The 16,823-nt window shown below is 39.8% G+C and overlaps 1 protein-coding gene across 1 annotated transcript in view; it reads left to right on the top strand.

Annotated features, from left to right (window-relative positions):
* The window catches only part of PLD5 (phospholipase D family member 5), a gene marked incomplete at both ends in the record, with an annotated part of 490,045 nt that extends 475,452 nt beyond the window's left edge, over positions 1-14,593 (top strand). The window contains 3 exons of the mRNA XM_082677565.1: positions 3,597-3,765; positions 7,074-7,188; positions 14,346-14,593. Coding sequence (XP_082533691.1) covers positions 3,597-3,765; positions 7,074-7,188; positions 14,346-14,593 — 532 coding nt within the window. The remainder of the gene's footprint in view (positions 1-3,596; positions 3,766-7,073; positions 7,189-14,345) is intronic.
* Between the last annotated feature and the right edge of the window lie 2,230 nt (positions 14,594-16,823).

The raw sequence follows: 16,823 nt of genomic DNA on the forward strand, positions 1-16,823 counted from the left end.
TTTTTGACCCACCTCCCAGAGTAGTGGAAAGAAAAACAAAAATAAACAAATGGGACCTAATGAAACTTAAATCCTTTTGCACAGCAAAGGAAACTGTAGACAAGATGAAAAGACAACGCTCAAAATGGGAGAAAATATTTGCAAACAGGTCAACAGACAAAGGATTAATCTCCAAAATATACAAACAGCTCAGGCAGCTCAATATTAAAAAAACAAACAACCCAATCCAAAAATGGGCAGAAGACCTAAATAGACATTTCTCCAAAGAAGACACACAGATGGCCAAGAAGCACATGAAAAGCTGATCAATATCACTAATTATTAGAGAAATGCAAATCAAAACTACAATGAGGTATCACCTCACACCAGTTAGAATGGGCATCATCAGAAAATCTACAAACAACAAATGCTGGCGAGGGTGTGGAGAAAAGGGAACCCTCTTGCACTGTTGGTGGGAATGTAAATTGATACAGCCACTATGGAGAACAGTATGGAGGTTCCTTAAAAAACTAAAAATAGAATTACCATATGATCCAGCAATCCCACTACTGGGCATGTACCCACAGGAAACCATAATTCAAAAAGACACATGAGGGCTTCCCTGGTGGCGCAGTGGTTGAGAGTCCACCTGCCGATGCAGGGGACACGGGTTCGTGCCCCGGTCCGGGAAGATCCCACATGCCGCAGAGTGGCTAGGCCTGTGAGCCATGGCCACTGAGCCTGCGCGTCCCGAGCCTGTGCTCCGAAACGGGAGAGGCCACAACAGTGAGAGGCCCGCATACCGCAAAAAAAAAAAAAAAAAAAAGACACATGCACCCCAATGTTCATTGCAGCACTATTTACAATAGCCAGGTCATGGAAGCAACCTAAATGCCCATCGACAAACGAATGGATAAAGAAGATGTGATACATATATACAATAGATTATTACTCAGCCATAAAAAGGAACAAAATTAGGTCATTTGTAGAGACACGGATGGATCTAGAGACTGTCATACAGAGTGAAGTCAGTCAGAAAGAGAAAAACAAATATCGTATATTAATGCATATATGTGGAACCTAGAAAAATGGTACAGATAAACCGGTTTGCAGGGCAGAAATAGAGACACAGATGTAGAGAACAAACATATGGACACCAAGGGGGGAAAACCGCGGTGGGGTGGGGATGGTAGTGTGCTGAATTGGGCGATTGGGTTTGACATGTATACACTAATAGGTATAAAATAGATAACTAATAAGAACCTGCTGTATAAAAAAAATAAAATTCAAAAAAATAAAGATGATTGCTAGCAAAAGAAAAAGAAGCCAATGGAATCAATTTTAAAAAGAAAGTGTAAAAAATTAATAAACAGAAACCTCAATTAAACAGAGTTGAGAGACCAGAAGGAGAAGTTCTCACACCCTGCTAGGATAGCAGAGCCTAACAGGAAAAAGACAGATTCCTCTTCTTTCCTGGCAAGGACTCAGCCAATGAAAGGCCATGACACTTTGTTTACCATAGGCCTCCCAACTTCCTTTTCCCCTCTGTAAAAGTGTTCTCCCTCCCTTGTCATGCATGTGTCTTGCCCATAATTGCAGATCCAGAATTGCAATTCTATGCTGATTCCAAATAAACCCATCTTTGCTGGAAAAGTACCTGGCAGTCTGTTTGTTTCAGGTCAACAAAAGGAAACATCAACATAGCCACATGTAGCCTGGTTTAACAGTAAAGTAAGAATTGAATGATGTCCATTAGATTTGGCAGTTAAGATAATCACTGCTGACTTTGAGAAAATTTGCAAAAGATTCATGGGCTGGAGGCTGGGATCAGTAGGCTGATAAGTGAATGGGGGGTGATGAAGTAGAGTCAGAGGTTCAAGATTCTACTATCAAGAAGTTTTGTTCAAAGAGGAAACAGATTGTACACCAGCCACAGAGCAATGCAGAGTCAAAGGAGAGGTCTCTGAATGGGAGAGATTTATGTTTTTTTCTCAAATGAAGAAGCCAGAGAGGGAGAAGTTGAAGATATTTTCGGGAAGGAATGACTAATCAAATGCAGTTGCAGGGGGCTAAGGGAACAGCCTGGGGAGAAGGGGGGGATGCCTTATCCTCTGAATTAGAGGGAAGGGGATAAGGATGTGTGTGGCTATCAGGGTAGAACATTGAGGAGGACCATGACCAAGACCCCCAATTTTGTGAATGAAGGAAAAAGTAAATTTCTCTAGAGTGGGGCAACATTTAGAATAATTACAAAAGGTACAAGAGGTAGAACTGACCCAACACAAGGATAGGGATTGGCAGATGGTATTGAGAGCCCTGAATGCATTTGTGTTTTCTCCAGTCTGCACAAGCTTGAGATGCCTTTTTCCAGTTGTCCTCTGCTTTATAGCTATAGAAATACACCAAAGGTATTACAGCACTGACCTAGGATTCAGATTTTGCCAAGAGCTAAAGGAAGGGAGAGGGGCAACTGTCCTTCATGTGATCAGAACTGATATTAGGCTTGTCAGGGAAAGGAGATCAGGAGGAGCTGATGGACCAGGAAAAAGTAGAGGGACCTTGGATCTGGGGCCCGCACAGGTGAAAGAGCAGGTACAAATAAGAGAGTAGAGGAACGTGAAGGACAGGAAGCTGGGGTCAGATATAAAGAGGAGACCTTTGGAGGTGCAATTATTATGAAACTTATATATTTTGAATAATATATCATTTGTCCAAATAATGAATTGGTCCAGAATTAGGGGAAGATTTGTATGAATAAAAAAAAGGTCTACAAATTACAGGGCTACGGAGAGATAGAGCAATTTGAGACTTGTCTTTAACGTGGGAAATTTTATTGTTTTTTTTGTTTTGTTTTTAACATGAGAACTAAGTTACAGTTCTGAAAGAAACATTGTGTTTTAGGGGGTGGGGGGCAGTGGCTGGCCCCCCATCCTAAATCAAGTGGACAGCACAATCTGGTGGAAAATACACAGCAGGACTTTAAGAGAAGCTATGGCCTTAGGGAAGAGTTCAGATTTAGTCAAAGTAAAAGGTTAAGAATTCAGGGAAAAGGCTAAGCCTATAGGGGAAACAGCCTGATGGAGGATTCTAGGGCCCCAGAGTAGTGGGGGTCTTGGTAAGGAGAGATGAAGACAGTTTGGAAATAAGAGTGTGGGAAAGCTAGGATAACTAGAGCAAAATCTCATTGGGGGTGACACTTACCAAAGAAGAGAGGTTTGAGAAGCATTTGGGGACAAAGGGGTGCTCAAGGATCCTAACTGGAATTCTGTTGGAAAGTTGATTCTCCTTGCACATATGAACTGAGACCCAGGTAGAGTTGGAGGTGTAGTGAGGGTGACATGTGGTGGTGGTCGGTCTGTCTGTGCCCTCTGCTCACACAACCTGAGGCCCTGGTGGTAGGAGACCTCATTTTAGGCTGGACAGGACCAGTAAAGCACCATTTCTCAATGTCCTAACCCAGGAGACTGGCATTTTTTCAACATATCCTACAAGGTTATTTATATTACAGAAAAAAGTAATGATCAAGTTAACATCAGTGTTCTCTATAGTCTAGAAAATTTATTTCCCCAAACTAACTAATCTTCTTTATTTTATCTGTATGGATATTATTTCTACAGGACTTACTGGCCAGACTTGGATGGGAAAATTAGAGAAGCGTTAGTTTTGCGAAGCGTTAAAGTTCGACTCCTTATCAGCTTCTGGAAGGAAACTGACCCCCTCACATTTAACTTTATTTCATCTCTTAAAGCTATTTGCACTGAAATAGCCAACTGCAGTTTGAAAGTTGTAAGTATTATATTGACTGAGTTATTAAATTAAAAGTTTATTTCCTTCATACATCTGTGAAAGCTGTAAGCGCACACATACACATGAACTTCCAGTCAGAACCAGGACAATAATCTTTGATAGTGAAAAATACCTCAAAAGGTAGGTTAACTAATTTTTCAAAACAACCGTATCCCCCCAAAAAGGAGACTAGAACCCAAGTTTCCTGGTGCCAGCATAACCCTCTTTATATACACTTTCAGTTTCATCCTATCCATTTTGTTTGAACTTCCTCCTCCACCTACTATTCTTATTTGTGAGACTGTGACCAACAGAGCATTGGAACATGCACCAGCACAGACTCCCCCAGCCCTAAAGCACCCCCAGCCTGGGTTTCTGTACTTGTTCCAGGTCCCTTGGGCTGCACCCTAATCCGTGTCTGCATACGTTGAGGGAGGCAAGGTTGAGGATTCGTACTACCCTAGACGTGCTAACTCTCTAGCTCGCCTTTGAATCTCCTCTGGTCCTCACATGGAACATCCTCTTCCTCCCCTCAGGGCCCTTGTACATGTGCTTTCCTCTCCTACAACAGTTTCCTCCATGCATTACCTGACTAAATCCCACTAATTCTTTAGGTCTCAGCTTCCCCCAACCTCCGCTGCAGTCATTCAACAAATGTACACTGAGACCTGGCTCTGCTCTGTGCCAGGCTCTCTTCTAGGTGATAAAATTGTGCTCCATGAAACATTCAGGGACCCAGGATGACAGGGGCTCCACTGTCAACTTTGACACATGGCTTCCAAGATGGCCTTGAGCCTCAATATCCCAAGGCCAATCAGAAGAAGAGAGAGTGGAGGAGTGCACAAGAGGCATTTATGAGTTAGGCCTAGAGGTGGTGAATATCGCTGTAGCCTTCATTCTCTGGAAGACAGTCCCTCTGTGCTCAACGAGGGCCCAGATGTCAAAGCACCAGAATACAGAAAGTAAAAAGACGTGTTTAATACAAGCAGAGGCAGAGAGGAGAATATCTGGGGCCTGTGACACATGATGCATTTGCTCCTATCTCTTCTCTTAACTTCCCCTCAGAACAACTCAGTGGTCTCCACCCACCCACTGTTTCCTGACCCCACAGCACACCTGCTACTAAGGCACTGTCAGTTGAAATCTGTGTCATGAAATATTAAGGGCTCTCATTGAAGACTTACAAGAAATTACAAGGAAAGTAGAATCCATCATTTTAACCTCTACAGTATTTACTCAGCTTCATTTTTTCAAACACTCATGGTCACATTACTCGAACAAACCAAACATTAATAGTTCACTGTTGGACATTTTATAAAACAGAGACTCCAATCTTCATTTAAGCCAGGCCATGCATTTCTAAGCATCAAGATAAGCCTTGAGGAGAAGGAAGCTTATGGCCTCGACATCTAGACCACAGATGGATGAAAAGCTTTTCCAAGAAGAGTGGGAGTTGGAATCTTGCATATAGTGTGTCTTCAGGAGCCTGGGAGCACTGATAAAACAGATAGCCTGGTAATCTCTGTCCTTAGAGGAATAGGCACCTTCCCCCTGGCTTTGCGGGTTTGTATCCATGAGGAGGCTCGTGGAAAGAGACTGCACTCACCAAGTTTTCCTAGTTAACTGAGGTTTTTAAAAAATAAATTAACAAGTCACTTTTGAAATATCTTTGCTGTCACCTGCAGCACGTTAAGCGTCTAATAGTATTTCAGTGAATACAATGTGATTTCTGCTGTTGTCTTAGTCTCCCAGAAAAGGCTCTTTTCCCTCTTTAGGGTCATCTTCAACTTTCTAGAGGAAATGGGTTCTCAGTAAAGCCTCAAGCTGTGATGCCATCATTGACTTAAATTAGGATGTATAATTTATTCTTTTTCAAATTTGTCTTGATTCTGCAATAATATGTTCCTCAAAAGGAAATAGCAAGTGTGTAGACAGGTATGGTGATAGAGTGTTCAAGCGAGATGACTGCTGGCTGTTATCAGTATTCGTGTGACCTCACAAGTATAAAACCACAACTTAAGAGCATTCACAGGTTATTAAGTCCACTTGAAGAGTCCACAAAGGCTCTATGTGAACCCATCAAACTTGACACAGATTTTGCAGAAGATAGGAACTGAGGAAATAAGGTGATCCAGTCTGCATTACCTATAATCATGGAAATATGGCAATGGGAGAACATTCCTCTGGGATGTATAATAGACAGTTCTCAGGTGGTAGATTTTGGCCTGTGTACCATTGATCTCAAGGGTTCTACAAAAAAAAAAAAAATCAGAATAGAATTTTCAGGGCTGGAAGAGACCTTAGTGATCACTTGGTTTATCATTCCTTTCTCAACCTGGAGGGGAGGGAAAAACCAACTCTCATTTCCCCAAACCAAATTTGAACACTTACAGTTTTAAAACTGTAAATGATATCTCCATTTCGAGGTATCATCCTATTTTTCTCACTGTCTCTTCTTTCCTTCAATCACACATGATTCTACAGATGTAAGACATTCTGGAAATATTCCATGCAGTTTTGAAAATTTTCCACGTTTTTCAATGTGGAGGAGACCTGAGGTCTTCACCTTTGATGGTGTCTTCCTGTGAACTCAGTCCCAGTTTAAGCCTCATCTGAGCACTTGCCAATTTCAGCAGATTCCTGAAGCCACTCCTGATGTCACCTACCTCTCTTAGCTCCCCCATCCCCATTCCAGGTGAACTGGAATGCTGCTATTTGGATCACATTAAAGTTGAAATTCAGGATTTATGGTTTGAAGTTATGATTTTTTTTTGAGTTGCTTATTAAAAGAGCTTGTAGACCTAGGTGTTTAGATGGAAATATTTGTTCTTTCGGCAAAATCTTTTTTTGACATTTGCAAATCCCCAATTAATTCAGCTAGTCATTGACATGGGCCTGCTGCTTCTTATAATATATGCCACATGTGAGAATTCAGTTCATTGGCATGCTTGACAGAAAGCACCCTGAGGCATACTTAAAATGCCAGCACACTCTGATGAATAAGACGAAAGAATTAGACAACTTCTGGCCCTTTCCCCGTTAAAAGAATGAATTTTATGTTCATTTTATAGTTTAAAAGTGTTAATTATAGACCTAGGTGAGCATGATAATTTTCTCTCTTGTTGCCTATATGGATTTGAGAACAAAAATAGCTTTATCTATATGAAGTAACAAGATCGTGGTTTTAATAACTCAATATGAGGTCTATTATTGATACTTGAATGAGAAACCCTTTTGTGTTTGAACAAAACCAAAAATGTTCTCTATATTCACCTGCTTTATTTATTTATTTATTTATTGTCTTACAGAAATTTTTTGATCTGGAAAGAGAGAACGCTTGTGTTACAAAAGAACAAAAGAATCACACTTTCCCTAGATTAAATCGCAACAAGTACATGGTGACGGATGGCGCAGCTTATATTGGTAGGTGTCAGGGCTGTAAGGCTCCTTAGGGGATCATGCAGGTTAGTGGTGATCTAGCTGTACTCTTCTGTACCCCATGGTGAGGAAGCTCCTGCCAGTGAGTGGGAGACCTTGAGGTCAGGAAACAGGAGGGTGAGGGCAAAGAGCTCCTTAACAGAGCATCTCATCTGTGGCTTGGTTCATATGCTAGGAGACCATATGTGATGTCTTTTTGTAAATGTTTTGCAGAAATTCCATGGTCCATTTGTCTCATTTTATAGGTGAAGAGTTGGATGGCTCATGAAAGGCCAGTCCTGGCACTTAAATGAACCCAGTGCTCATTTCCTACCCACTGTACCACAGCCAGCCTGTCATGAGTAATGGGGAGGCAGACATCATTGAAATTCGACACCCAAACAAACACTACCTGTGCAATAATCCTACCTCTGCCATTTTAAAAATATCTAACTTTGGGCAATTTACTTAAGCTCTCTAAAAACCTCAGTTCTCTCATATGTAAAATGGAGTTAATAATAGTTTCTACTTCATAGGGTAAAGTTTAATTGGGATAATATGTACAAAGCACCTTGCACAATGAAAACTCCTAACACATAGATAATACTAGATTCATGTTAGCTATTATTATTAAGGCAATAAAGCTCCAGATACAGAAACAATATGTATTGGTATATTTCTTACTAACGGATTAAATCTATTCCACTTTCCCATGGTGTGCATGAATCCAGAGTAACCCCTTTACTAGTACTGTCACAGGCAGAGTGGAAGTTATTATCTATAAAATGAAAGTGCATAGATCACAAAACAGCAGGATGGTTATTCCACTGTACAAATGAAGTAGCAATCTCAAAGCAGAAAAGAAAAATGTGTCTGGGATGAAGGAATATGGAATCTGCATTATTTTTTCCAAATTCAGTGAGTAAAAAAATATGCCATTTTAACTTTGTAAAGCACCTTATCTTATTTGATTCTCTTAGCAACATTGTCAATAGGGAAGGCAGCTTTAATCACCTGCAATTTAGAAATAAGGAAATTGGGCCATAAGATATGAAATGAATTAAACACTTACTACCTCCTCTCTCAGCATGGAGATGTTCTGTTTCTTCCCATTTCGAATAGTTGTGTGTCTTATTAGTAGAATAATAAGAATGATAGAATAGAGTATTGAAATTTTAAAAAATGTGTATCATTCCAGTTCTAGAATATGACAATATTATTTTAATTCATGTTGTCCCTCTCAGTGACCCAAGAGGTGGCATTTAGATTTTCTCATGTTCATCAATGCATGGAGAACAGAATGAAATGAGCTTCTTTTTAAACAAGTGGCAAAAGCAAACTCAAAGTTGTTTAGTCAAAAATGGGAACTTTTGCTTCAATATTGGGAAAAATAGGGGTGGATTAAGTTTTGGGCACAGTGGGATTTAAGGATTCAAATCTGAATATTCTACCTGCAGGGTTTACTTAAAGTAAGTTGTTAGGTGCACATGCAGCAGTGATATGTGCTTATATCCAAATATTCTTTATAATGAATTAAGTAAGTGTATTGGAGTCAGACAAACCTTTTTTTGATTTCAAGCACTGAAACTTACAAGCTGGAAGATGGTAAAGTCACACAATCTCTCTGAGCCTCTGAGGAGCCTCTGTTTCCTTATGTTTAAAATAGGGATAACAGCACCCATCCTTTGGTGGTGGTATAAGGATTAAATGAGATAATATATGAGAAGCTCCCAACACTGTCACTGATCTCGCTGCCAGATTCCTACTAAATATTGATTCCTGACTCTCTCCCTTCTTCTTTCCCTGTAATGCATTTTTTAAAATAGACTTTTGTTTAAAAAACAGTTTTAAGTTCACAGCAAAACTGCAGAAGGCACAGGGATTTCCTATATACCCACCAACCCCACATGTGCACAGCCTCCCGCATTACCAACATCCTTCACCAGAGTGGTACATTTGTCACAACTGATGAACTTACATTGACACATGATTATCACCCAATATCCATTGTTTACATTAGAGTTCTCTCTTTGTGTTGTACATTCTGTGGATTTGGGCAAATGTATGAAGACATGTATCTGCTATTGTAGTATCACATAGAGTAGTTTCACTGCCCTAAAAATCCTCTGCGCTCCATCTATTTATCCCTCCCCCTACCCTGGCAACCACTGATTTCTTTTTTAACTAACTCCGCAGTGTTGTCTTTTTCAAAATATATGGTTGAAATTATATAGTGTGTAGACTTTTACGATTGGCTTCTTTCACTTAGTAATATGCATTTAAGGTTCTTCCATGTCTTTTCATGGCTCGATAGCTCATTTCTTTTTAGTGCTTAATAATATTCCATTGTCTGGAATATTATTTATTGATTCACACTTTATCCATTCATCTATTGAAGGGCACCTTGGTTGCTCCAAGTTTTGACAATTATGAATAAAGCTGCTATAAACATCCATGTGCATATTTTTGTGTGGACATAAGTTTTCAACTTCACTGGGTAAATACCATGGAGCATGATTACTGAATCATATGGTAAGAGCAAGTTTAGTTTTATGAGAGACTGCAAAATTGTCTGCCAAAGTGGACGTACCATTTTGCATTCCCACCAACAATGAGTGAGAGTACCTGTTGCTCCACATCCTCACCAACCTTTGGTATTGTCAGTTCTGAATTTTGGCCATTCTAATAGCTGTGTATGACACACATCTCATTGTTTCAGTTTTCATTTCCCTTTAACATATGATGTGGAGCATCTTTTCGTATGTGTATTTGCCATCTATCTTCTTAGGTGAGGTGTCTATTAAGGGCTTTTTAAACAGATTTTTAATTTTCTTACTGTTCATTTTTAAGAGTTCTTTGTATATTGTGGATAACAGTCTTTTATCAGATATGTCTTTTGCAAATATTTTCTCCCAGCCTGTGGTTTATCTTTGCATTCTCTTTCATAGAGCAGAAATTTTTAATTTTAATGAAGTCCAACTTATCAATTATTTCTTTCATGGATCATGCCTTTGGTGTTGTATCTAAAAAGTTATCACCAAAACCAAGGTCAGCCAGGTTTTCTCCTATGTTATCTTCTAGCAGTTTTGTAGTTGTGCATTTTACATTTAGGTATGATCACATTTTGAGTTACATTTTGTGAAGGGTGTAAGGTCTGTGTCTAGATTCTTTTTCTTTTGCATGTAGATGCCTAGTTCTTCTAGCATAGCTTGTTGAAAGGACTGTCTTTGCTCCATTGTATCGCTTTTGCTCCTTTGTCATGATCAGTTGACTATATTTATGTGGGTCTATTTCTGGGTTCTTTATTATAATACATTTTTAAATGAGTACATTTTACACATAACATTTTAGCAAAACATTAGTTCCCTAGAGTGAAGCATAGTTCTAATATAAAAATACTTAAAGAGCATAAAGAGGGAAAATTCATTGATAATTTAAATAATTATCAGCATATTCTGGAAATCTCTTAAGAAGTCACTCAGATACCTGCTGAGAATGCTGAATAAAGAAAAATCCACACTAGACCTTGCATGGAAATATAGTTCCATTAAATGTTCACAAGACTTACAGAAGAATCCTCAGACAGTATCATCTCTCTAATTTTGATCTGAGTACATTTGAGTCAAGCTTGGCAAAGTTGTCTGAAAGGTGGTTTGGTTATTTATATATTATATCCAGTGAGTTCACCTACACCCTCACAGGGTGTTCCTGAGGGTAGCACTACAGCTCTCCTGGCATCTGGGGCCTAAATGTGCATTCTAGAAGCTGAAATGGCAGTCTCAAAAAGAGCTGGGTAAAACTGCTTCCCAATTGAAAAATGACTGAAGCATATACATGATTTTGAGGCTTAGCCCAGCCATCAGGAAATAAAGGTAGGAAAACAATCACTCTGGTGTAGGAATGCCCTGTAGTCCTGTGAAAGATGCCTAGGGCTATGATTCCTGAGAACAGACTAATTGAAACTTTTGAGAATCAATAAAGATGGAGGATCTTGGCTCCATCCATTGTATCAAAGGAAAGAAGCTGAATTTCACAGAATGAGACTTCATAATCTTGTCACTTCTCTCCCATCATCATTCCCTCTCTCCATGCTTCCCCCAAAGGATATGTGTTTCCTTCAGAGAGTGAGGTCTGCAAATGAATGGAGCAGAGATCTCAGTGTGGCCTGATGCTCCAGCCCTGGGGACTGATGACGTCTAGGGTGAAGAGCACATTTAGCACAAAGCGAGTACACCAGTGTGGGCTTCGGAGTCAGACCTGGCTTTGAACCTCAACTGTGGGACTTTTTCACTTCCACCTTGGACAAATTACTTAACCTTTCTGAGCCTTAATTTCCTCATCAATACAGTGAAGTTAATATTGTCACCTCATAGGATTGCAGTGAATATTGAAGGAGATAATGTTATGATAGCTCATAAAAAATTACTGCCCTTGGTCTAATGCCTTGCACTTAATCATAAGATGAGATTTTAGTGTCTTATCAAGAAGTCCTTGAAAAGTGTGCTGTCTTCTGTTTATGGAATGAATAGAAGGTGCCACCTACCAGCAGTTTCCAGAATAACTCTCAACCTGCAGTAGCTACAAATCCTCTGTTTAGAGGTTCAAGCTGGTATTCACCTGGCACTGAGCATTTGCACAAAGCCGGAGCCTCTGAGCATGGCCACGTGTCTGAGAGCACATGGTTGGGAACACAGCAACAGCAAAAGGAGTCTCTGTGCAGAGACTCTAACACAGTATTACAAACCACTTAGCAAGCAGTTTGCTAATTTATAGCAATAAAATTCAGTCAAAACTATGTCTATCATGAAGTCATTGACAGCATCATTGTAGTGTTTGTGTGGGTTGGGGTGAGATATAAAGAGAGAGAGAGGAGTTCCTTCTCTATGCTGATAATATTTGACTTAGAGGAATAAACTTAAGGAGTAAAATGAGGGGCAAGGGAACCACCTTCCAATATTCCAGGCAGTGCCATATGGAAAAGGGAGTTGATATGTGCAGGGGGGGCTCCAGAGAGTAGAGGAGGGCCAAAGAATGAGAGCTATAAAGGAACAGATATTAGCTTTCCCTACAGATGTCCCTTCTCCCAGCAGCTTCTCCCACAGGTGACTGCAGGGCCTTGGGTCGAGGATGCCCAGGGACCATGATCTCAGCATCTTTCAGCAAATATTCCTGCAGGATGCCTGAGGAGCCACTGAGGGAATGGAAAATCAAGCTCTATGCTTAAAAGCCTTCGGTTCCCTTATGGAACCAGCTCTGAACCAAAGAGGATGGTGGTAATTTATTAGATAATTTTGTCAGTCTTGACATGGGTAAATTTTTATTAGAATGATTCTTCATTTATAGTATTGAAGATAGTTCATGGAGTCTACAGACCTGGGTTGACCATTGATTAACGATGTGAAGCTGGGCAAATTTATTCACCTCTTTGAGCCTCACAGCCCTCTTCTGTCAAGTGAGCATAAATCCTACCAACCATATGAGATAATGTACGCAAATAGAAAGCATAGTGCTTTGCTCATATTAGGCACTGACTAACTGATAGTTCCTCTGCCCTCTACATTCCTTATGTCCCGACCTCATTCCTGACTCTTCCCCTTCACGCTCTAAGATCCTCATCAGATCTTTTTTGTGCATAAATATGTTATATTCCCTATGGAATTAGTTTCCTAATTGATAGGTTTCTGTGCCTGTCTTATTATTCAGTGAAATGCTCTCTTCCTGACACATCTAGTCAGAATTAGAAATTGCTTTCTCCTGCCCTCATGGCATAGTATACATACATCTCTTGTACCATCTCATATGCCTTGTATTATACTTTTTGTGTTTTCCTCCCGGACTCCTCGAAGGCAGAGACTGTGATTTTAAGTTTTATATCATGGCCCCTAATATAGTACCTGGTAGACATTGTATACTCAGTAAATATGCGTAAATGAAGACAAAGAAAAGCAAAGAAATAAATGGTGCTATACCCTCCTGAGAGTACCTTTGCTCTCCTACTGGAACTCTCTCCCCATTGGATACCAAAGACAAGAGATTCATCTGGGAGTTTTGGGTAGTCTGGTCCTTTTATCTACTCCCACTTTGAAAATGGACTACATGCAAGTCGCATAGACATGATTATCCCTTTCTGGGGTGGATCCCAGCCTTACTACCTATTATCGGCCCCCCAAAATTAGTATGTTGAAGTCCTAACCCCAGTACCTCAGAATTTGACCTTATTTGGAGACAGGGTCTTTACAGGGGAAATCAAGTTAAGGTGAGGTCATTAGGCTGGTTTCTCATCCAGTTTGGTTGCTGTCCTTATAAAAAGGGGAAATTTGGACATAGAGATGTGTGTAGAGGGGAGATGATGTGAAGAGACACAAGGAGGAGATGGCCATCTATAAGCCAAGGAGAGAGGTCTGGCACAGATCCTGCTTTCACAGCCCTCAGAAGGAACCAGTCTGCCAACATCTTGATCTTAGACTTTTAGCCTCCAGAACTGTGAGACAATACATTTCTGTTGTTTAAGCTCCCAGTCTGTTGTGCTTTGTGATGGCAGACCTAGCAAACTAATATAGCACCTATACCAGCAGTCACTCTGGGGAGCCTGCTGTCACAGCAACTGCCCTGATTCCTACGCTGAGAAGCCTGATCCTGGAACTGGGAATGACTTACCACCCAAGCAAGGAGTGTTTTGTGTGTTTAGTTAAAAACTGGTTCTCCTTCTCTGGCTTCAGCTTTTTCTTTGATGTGAAAGCTTCTGAGTATTATAATTAGAATCTCTCATTTGTACGTATGGATTACATGTTGTCTCTTTGAGAAGGTAGTAATTGTTCACAGGATTTTTAAGTGTATTCCTATATATTTTAAATGTTGCTGTATTTAGTGTGCCTTGTGAATGTCAATAAGAAATAACATTTACCAAAAAAGAACATCAGATTTCCTGTTTTGAGTTTCAAGTTGAGCAAAGCTGAAGAAAATGCCAAAATAATATGCAAATATTAATATGCCATATGTAAGCCTTCTTGGATTTCTTTTTATGAGCTGTCAACACAATTCAGTCTCCCTGTCACTATTCCCGGGTATTTTTTTTTAATAGAATCTGCTCTATATTTCTTTAAATGGAGAATATTCCCTGGTGGATCTTAACTCTTTACCATCATTTCCTTTGTCTTTTGCAGGAAATTTTGACTGGGTAGGGAATGATTTTACCCAGAATGCTGGCACAGGCCTTGTTATCAACCAAGCAGATGTGAGAAACAACACAAGCATCATTAAGCAACTTAAGGATGTATTTGAAAGGGACTGGTACTCGCCCTATGCCAGAACCTTGCAGCCCACCAAGCAGCCAAACTGCTCAAGCCTCTTCAAACTCAGACCCTCCTCAAATAAAACTGTCACCTACAACGCAAGTGGAAAGGACCCCTAGAGTGTATAGTCTGAATGAACAAACTTACAAGACACCTTATATTTCACATTTATACAAAAAAGACCTGAGGAGAGAAAAATAATTTAATATGTCTTTTTTAGGGAAAAAGCACACAAAAAATATTCTCTGAATGACATGTAATATCTTATCTAACAATATCTTAGCTGCGTGTACACTAAATTTAAGACTTTTGTATTTGTTACTTCTGACAGGGAATGTCATTTTGGCTTGAAAGTTAGTTTTTACGTTTGCATACAAATTTTAAGACTTTGATGCCTCTTCCTTTCTAGTTTTAGAACTTTTTCTGCTGACCACCTGGTCAGTTCTTAGGAAGCTAAGCATGTGGTAAGCTCTTTTATACCATTCTGAGAACTACTGACTTAGAGAGGAGAGTGAGGATTTTGCCCTGGAGAAGAGACTGATTGAACCAAATATTTTTCCTTGAAAACCATTTCCAAGACCTATATAGTCATGTAAGCATGAACAACTTACATCTCATGCCCATCTTCAACACAGTTGAAAAATACCCTTTTTGCCTCCTTCTGCATTTTTTCCAATACCATAGCTTTTATTTTCTATCACTTTCTCTTCTCACAAAATATTATATAGCATCCCTATATTCACCTAAACATTAGCTCCAAGTGCGATTGTATCTTTTATATGTATGAATTGTTCAGAATGGATGCAAAATGTAAAGAGCAGTCTTTAATTTTCACTTTCAACTGCATTTTCCCTACCAAATTGATATTTTAAAACCACAGCCAACAATGTGTATCCTTTCTCTCAAACTCAGAAAAATTATGTAGCCACCTGCTAATATCCAGCAAGCTATTAAGTCTGCATTATAAGAATAAAGTAGTTTTTCACATTTTTGTTTAGTTTATGGTGTTTATAAGTGGATTTTAATTTCTTTAGAATCCTTATGCAGTTAAGAGTATGCCAGCAAGCATTTATAGAGCTATTTAATATACCTTCTGCTATTTAATATACCAAATGCTTTTCAGAGAAATGCAATTTAAATACTGTGCTTAACATATTTTACTAAGAAACAAAAATATTGGATTATTGTTCTATGATGTCCTTGTGTGTTGTTGTTTTATATCTATACAATATATAACCCTATATTAATGGAGACTTGCTACACTAAAGAGAGGCGTGGCCTCTGCAGAACCCAGAGCAGGTGCCCTTCAGGACGTCTAGTCGTAATGTTGCTCCTGACTCTCCCTGGCCTGGGAACAGAGTCCTGTACTTCTTGGCCTCAGGTTTCTACTGGTAATGTAGGGACAGTAATAATCACCTACCTCGAAAGATGTTGTCACAGTAGAAAATATTTATAACTTGTTTTGAAATCAAAAGAACCTATATAAATGCTAAACATTATGAAGCATAATCTTTTTCTTGAAATAATGTTTGTGGTATCCTGATATAATCAATAACAGGTTCACCCAGAGAACTCACAAGGGAAAACAAATCCACAGCTTCCAGCTGCAAATATGGGTGAATACAGCAACGCAAAAGCCCTGCTGGAGATCTGGATTGTCATCGTTTTGATGGAACATTTTGTCGGGTCACTTTGGCATAAATAACATCAAAACAAAACTAGACCATTTGCTTGGTGTTCTTCTTTAAGACTGGCATATACATGTGTTTTTAGAGCAAGAAAAAGCAATCTCAAATTTTTTTATATCTAGAGACTTGATTTCTAATATGCCAGAAAGAGTGATGTAGGAACCCACAAGTCTTGTCCAGTGGGTTTACTTGTTGGAAAATGGCTATTGTTGGTCATCTAGTGATACCATAACTTCCTTTCTTGTTGTTTCCAAGTGTTGCTTTACTGGATATCTAACCAGGCTGTGAAGAGAGTTGGACGAGAGATGTATTTTTTTTTAAATTTTGTTTATTTATTTTTATTTTTGGCTGTGTTGGGTCTTCGTTTCTGTGCGTGGGCTTTCTCTAGTTGCGGCGAGTGGGGGCCACTCTTCATCGCGGTGCACGGGCCTCTCACTGTCGCCGCCTCTCTTGTTGTGGAGCACAAGCTCCAGACGCGCAGGCTCAGCAGTTGTGGCTCACGGGCCCAGTTGCTCCACGGCATGTGGGATCCTCCCAGACCAGGGCTCGAACCCGTGTCCCCTGCATTGGCAGGCAGATTCTCAGCCACTGCGCCACCAGGGAAGACCCGAGAGACGTATTTTTAAGAGTAACATGTTTTTATGAATGACTAAGGGATTCT

The sequence above is a fragment of the Grampus griseus genome (genome assembly GCF_964374135.1).
Source record: "Grampus griseus genome assembly, chromosome: 1".
In the NCBI taxonomy this organism is placed as follows: domain Eukaryota; kingdom Metazoa; phylum Chordata; class Mammalia; order Artiodactyla; family Delphinidae; genus Grampus; species Grampus griseus.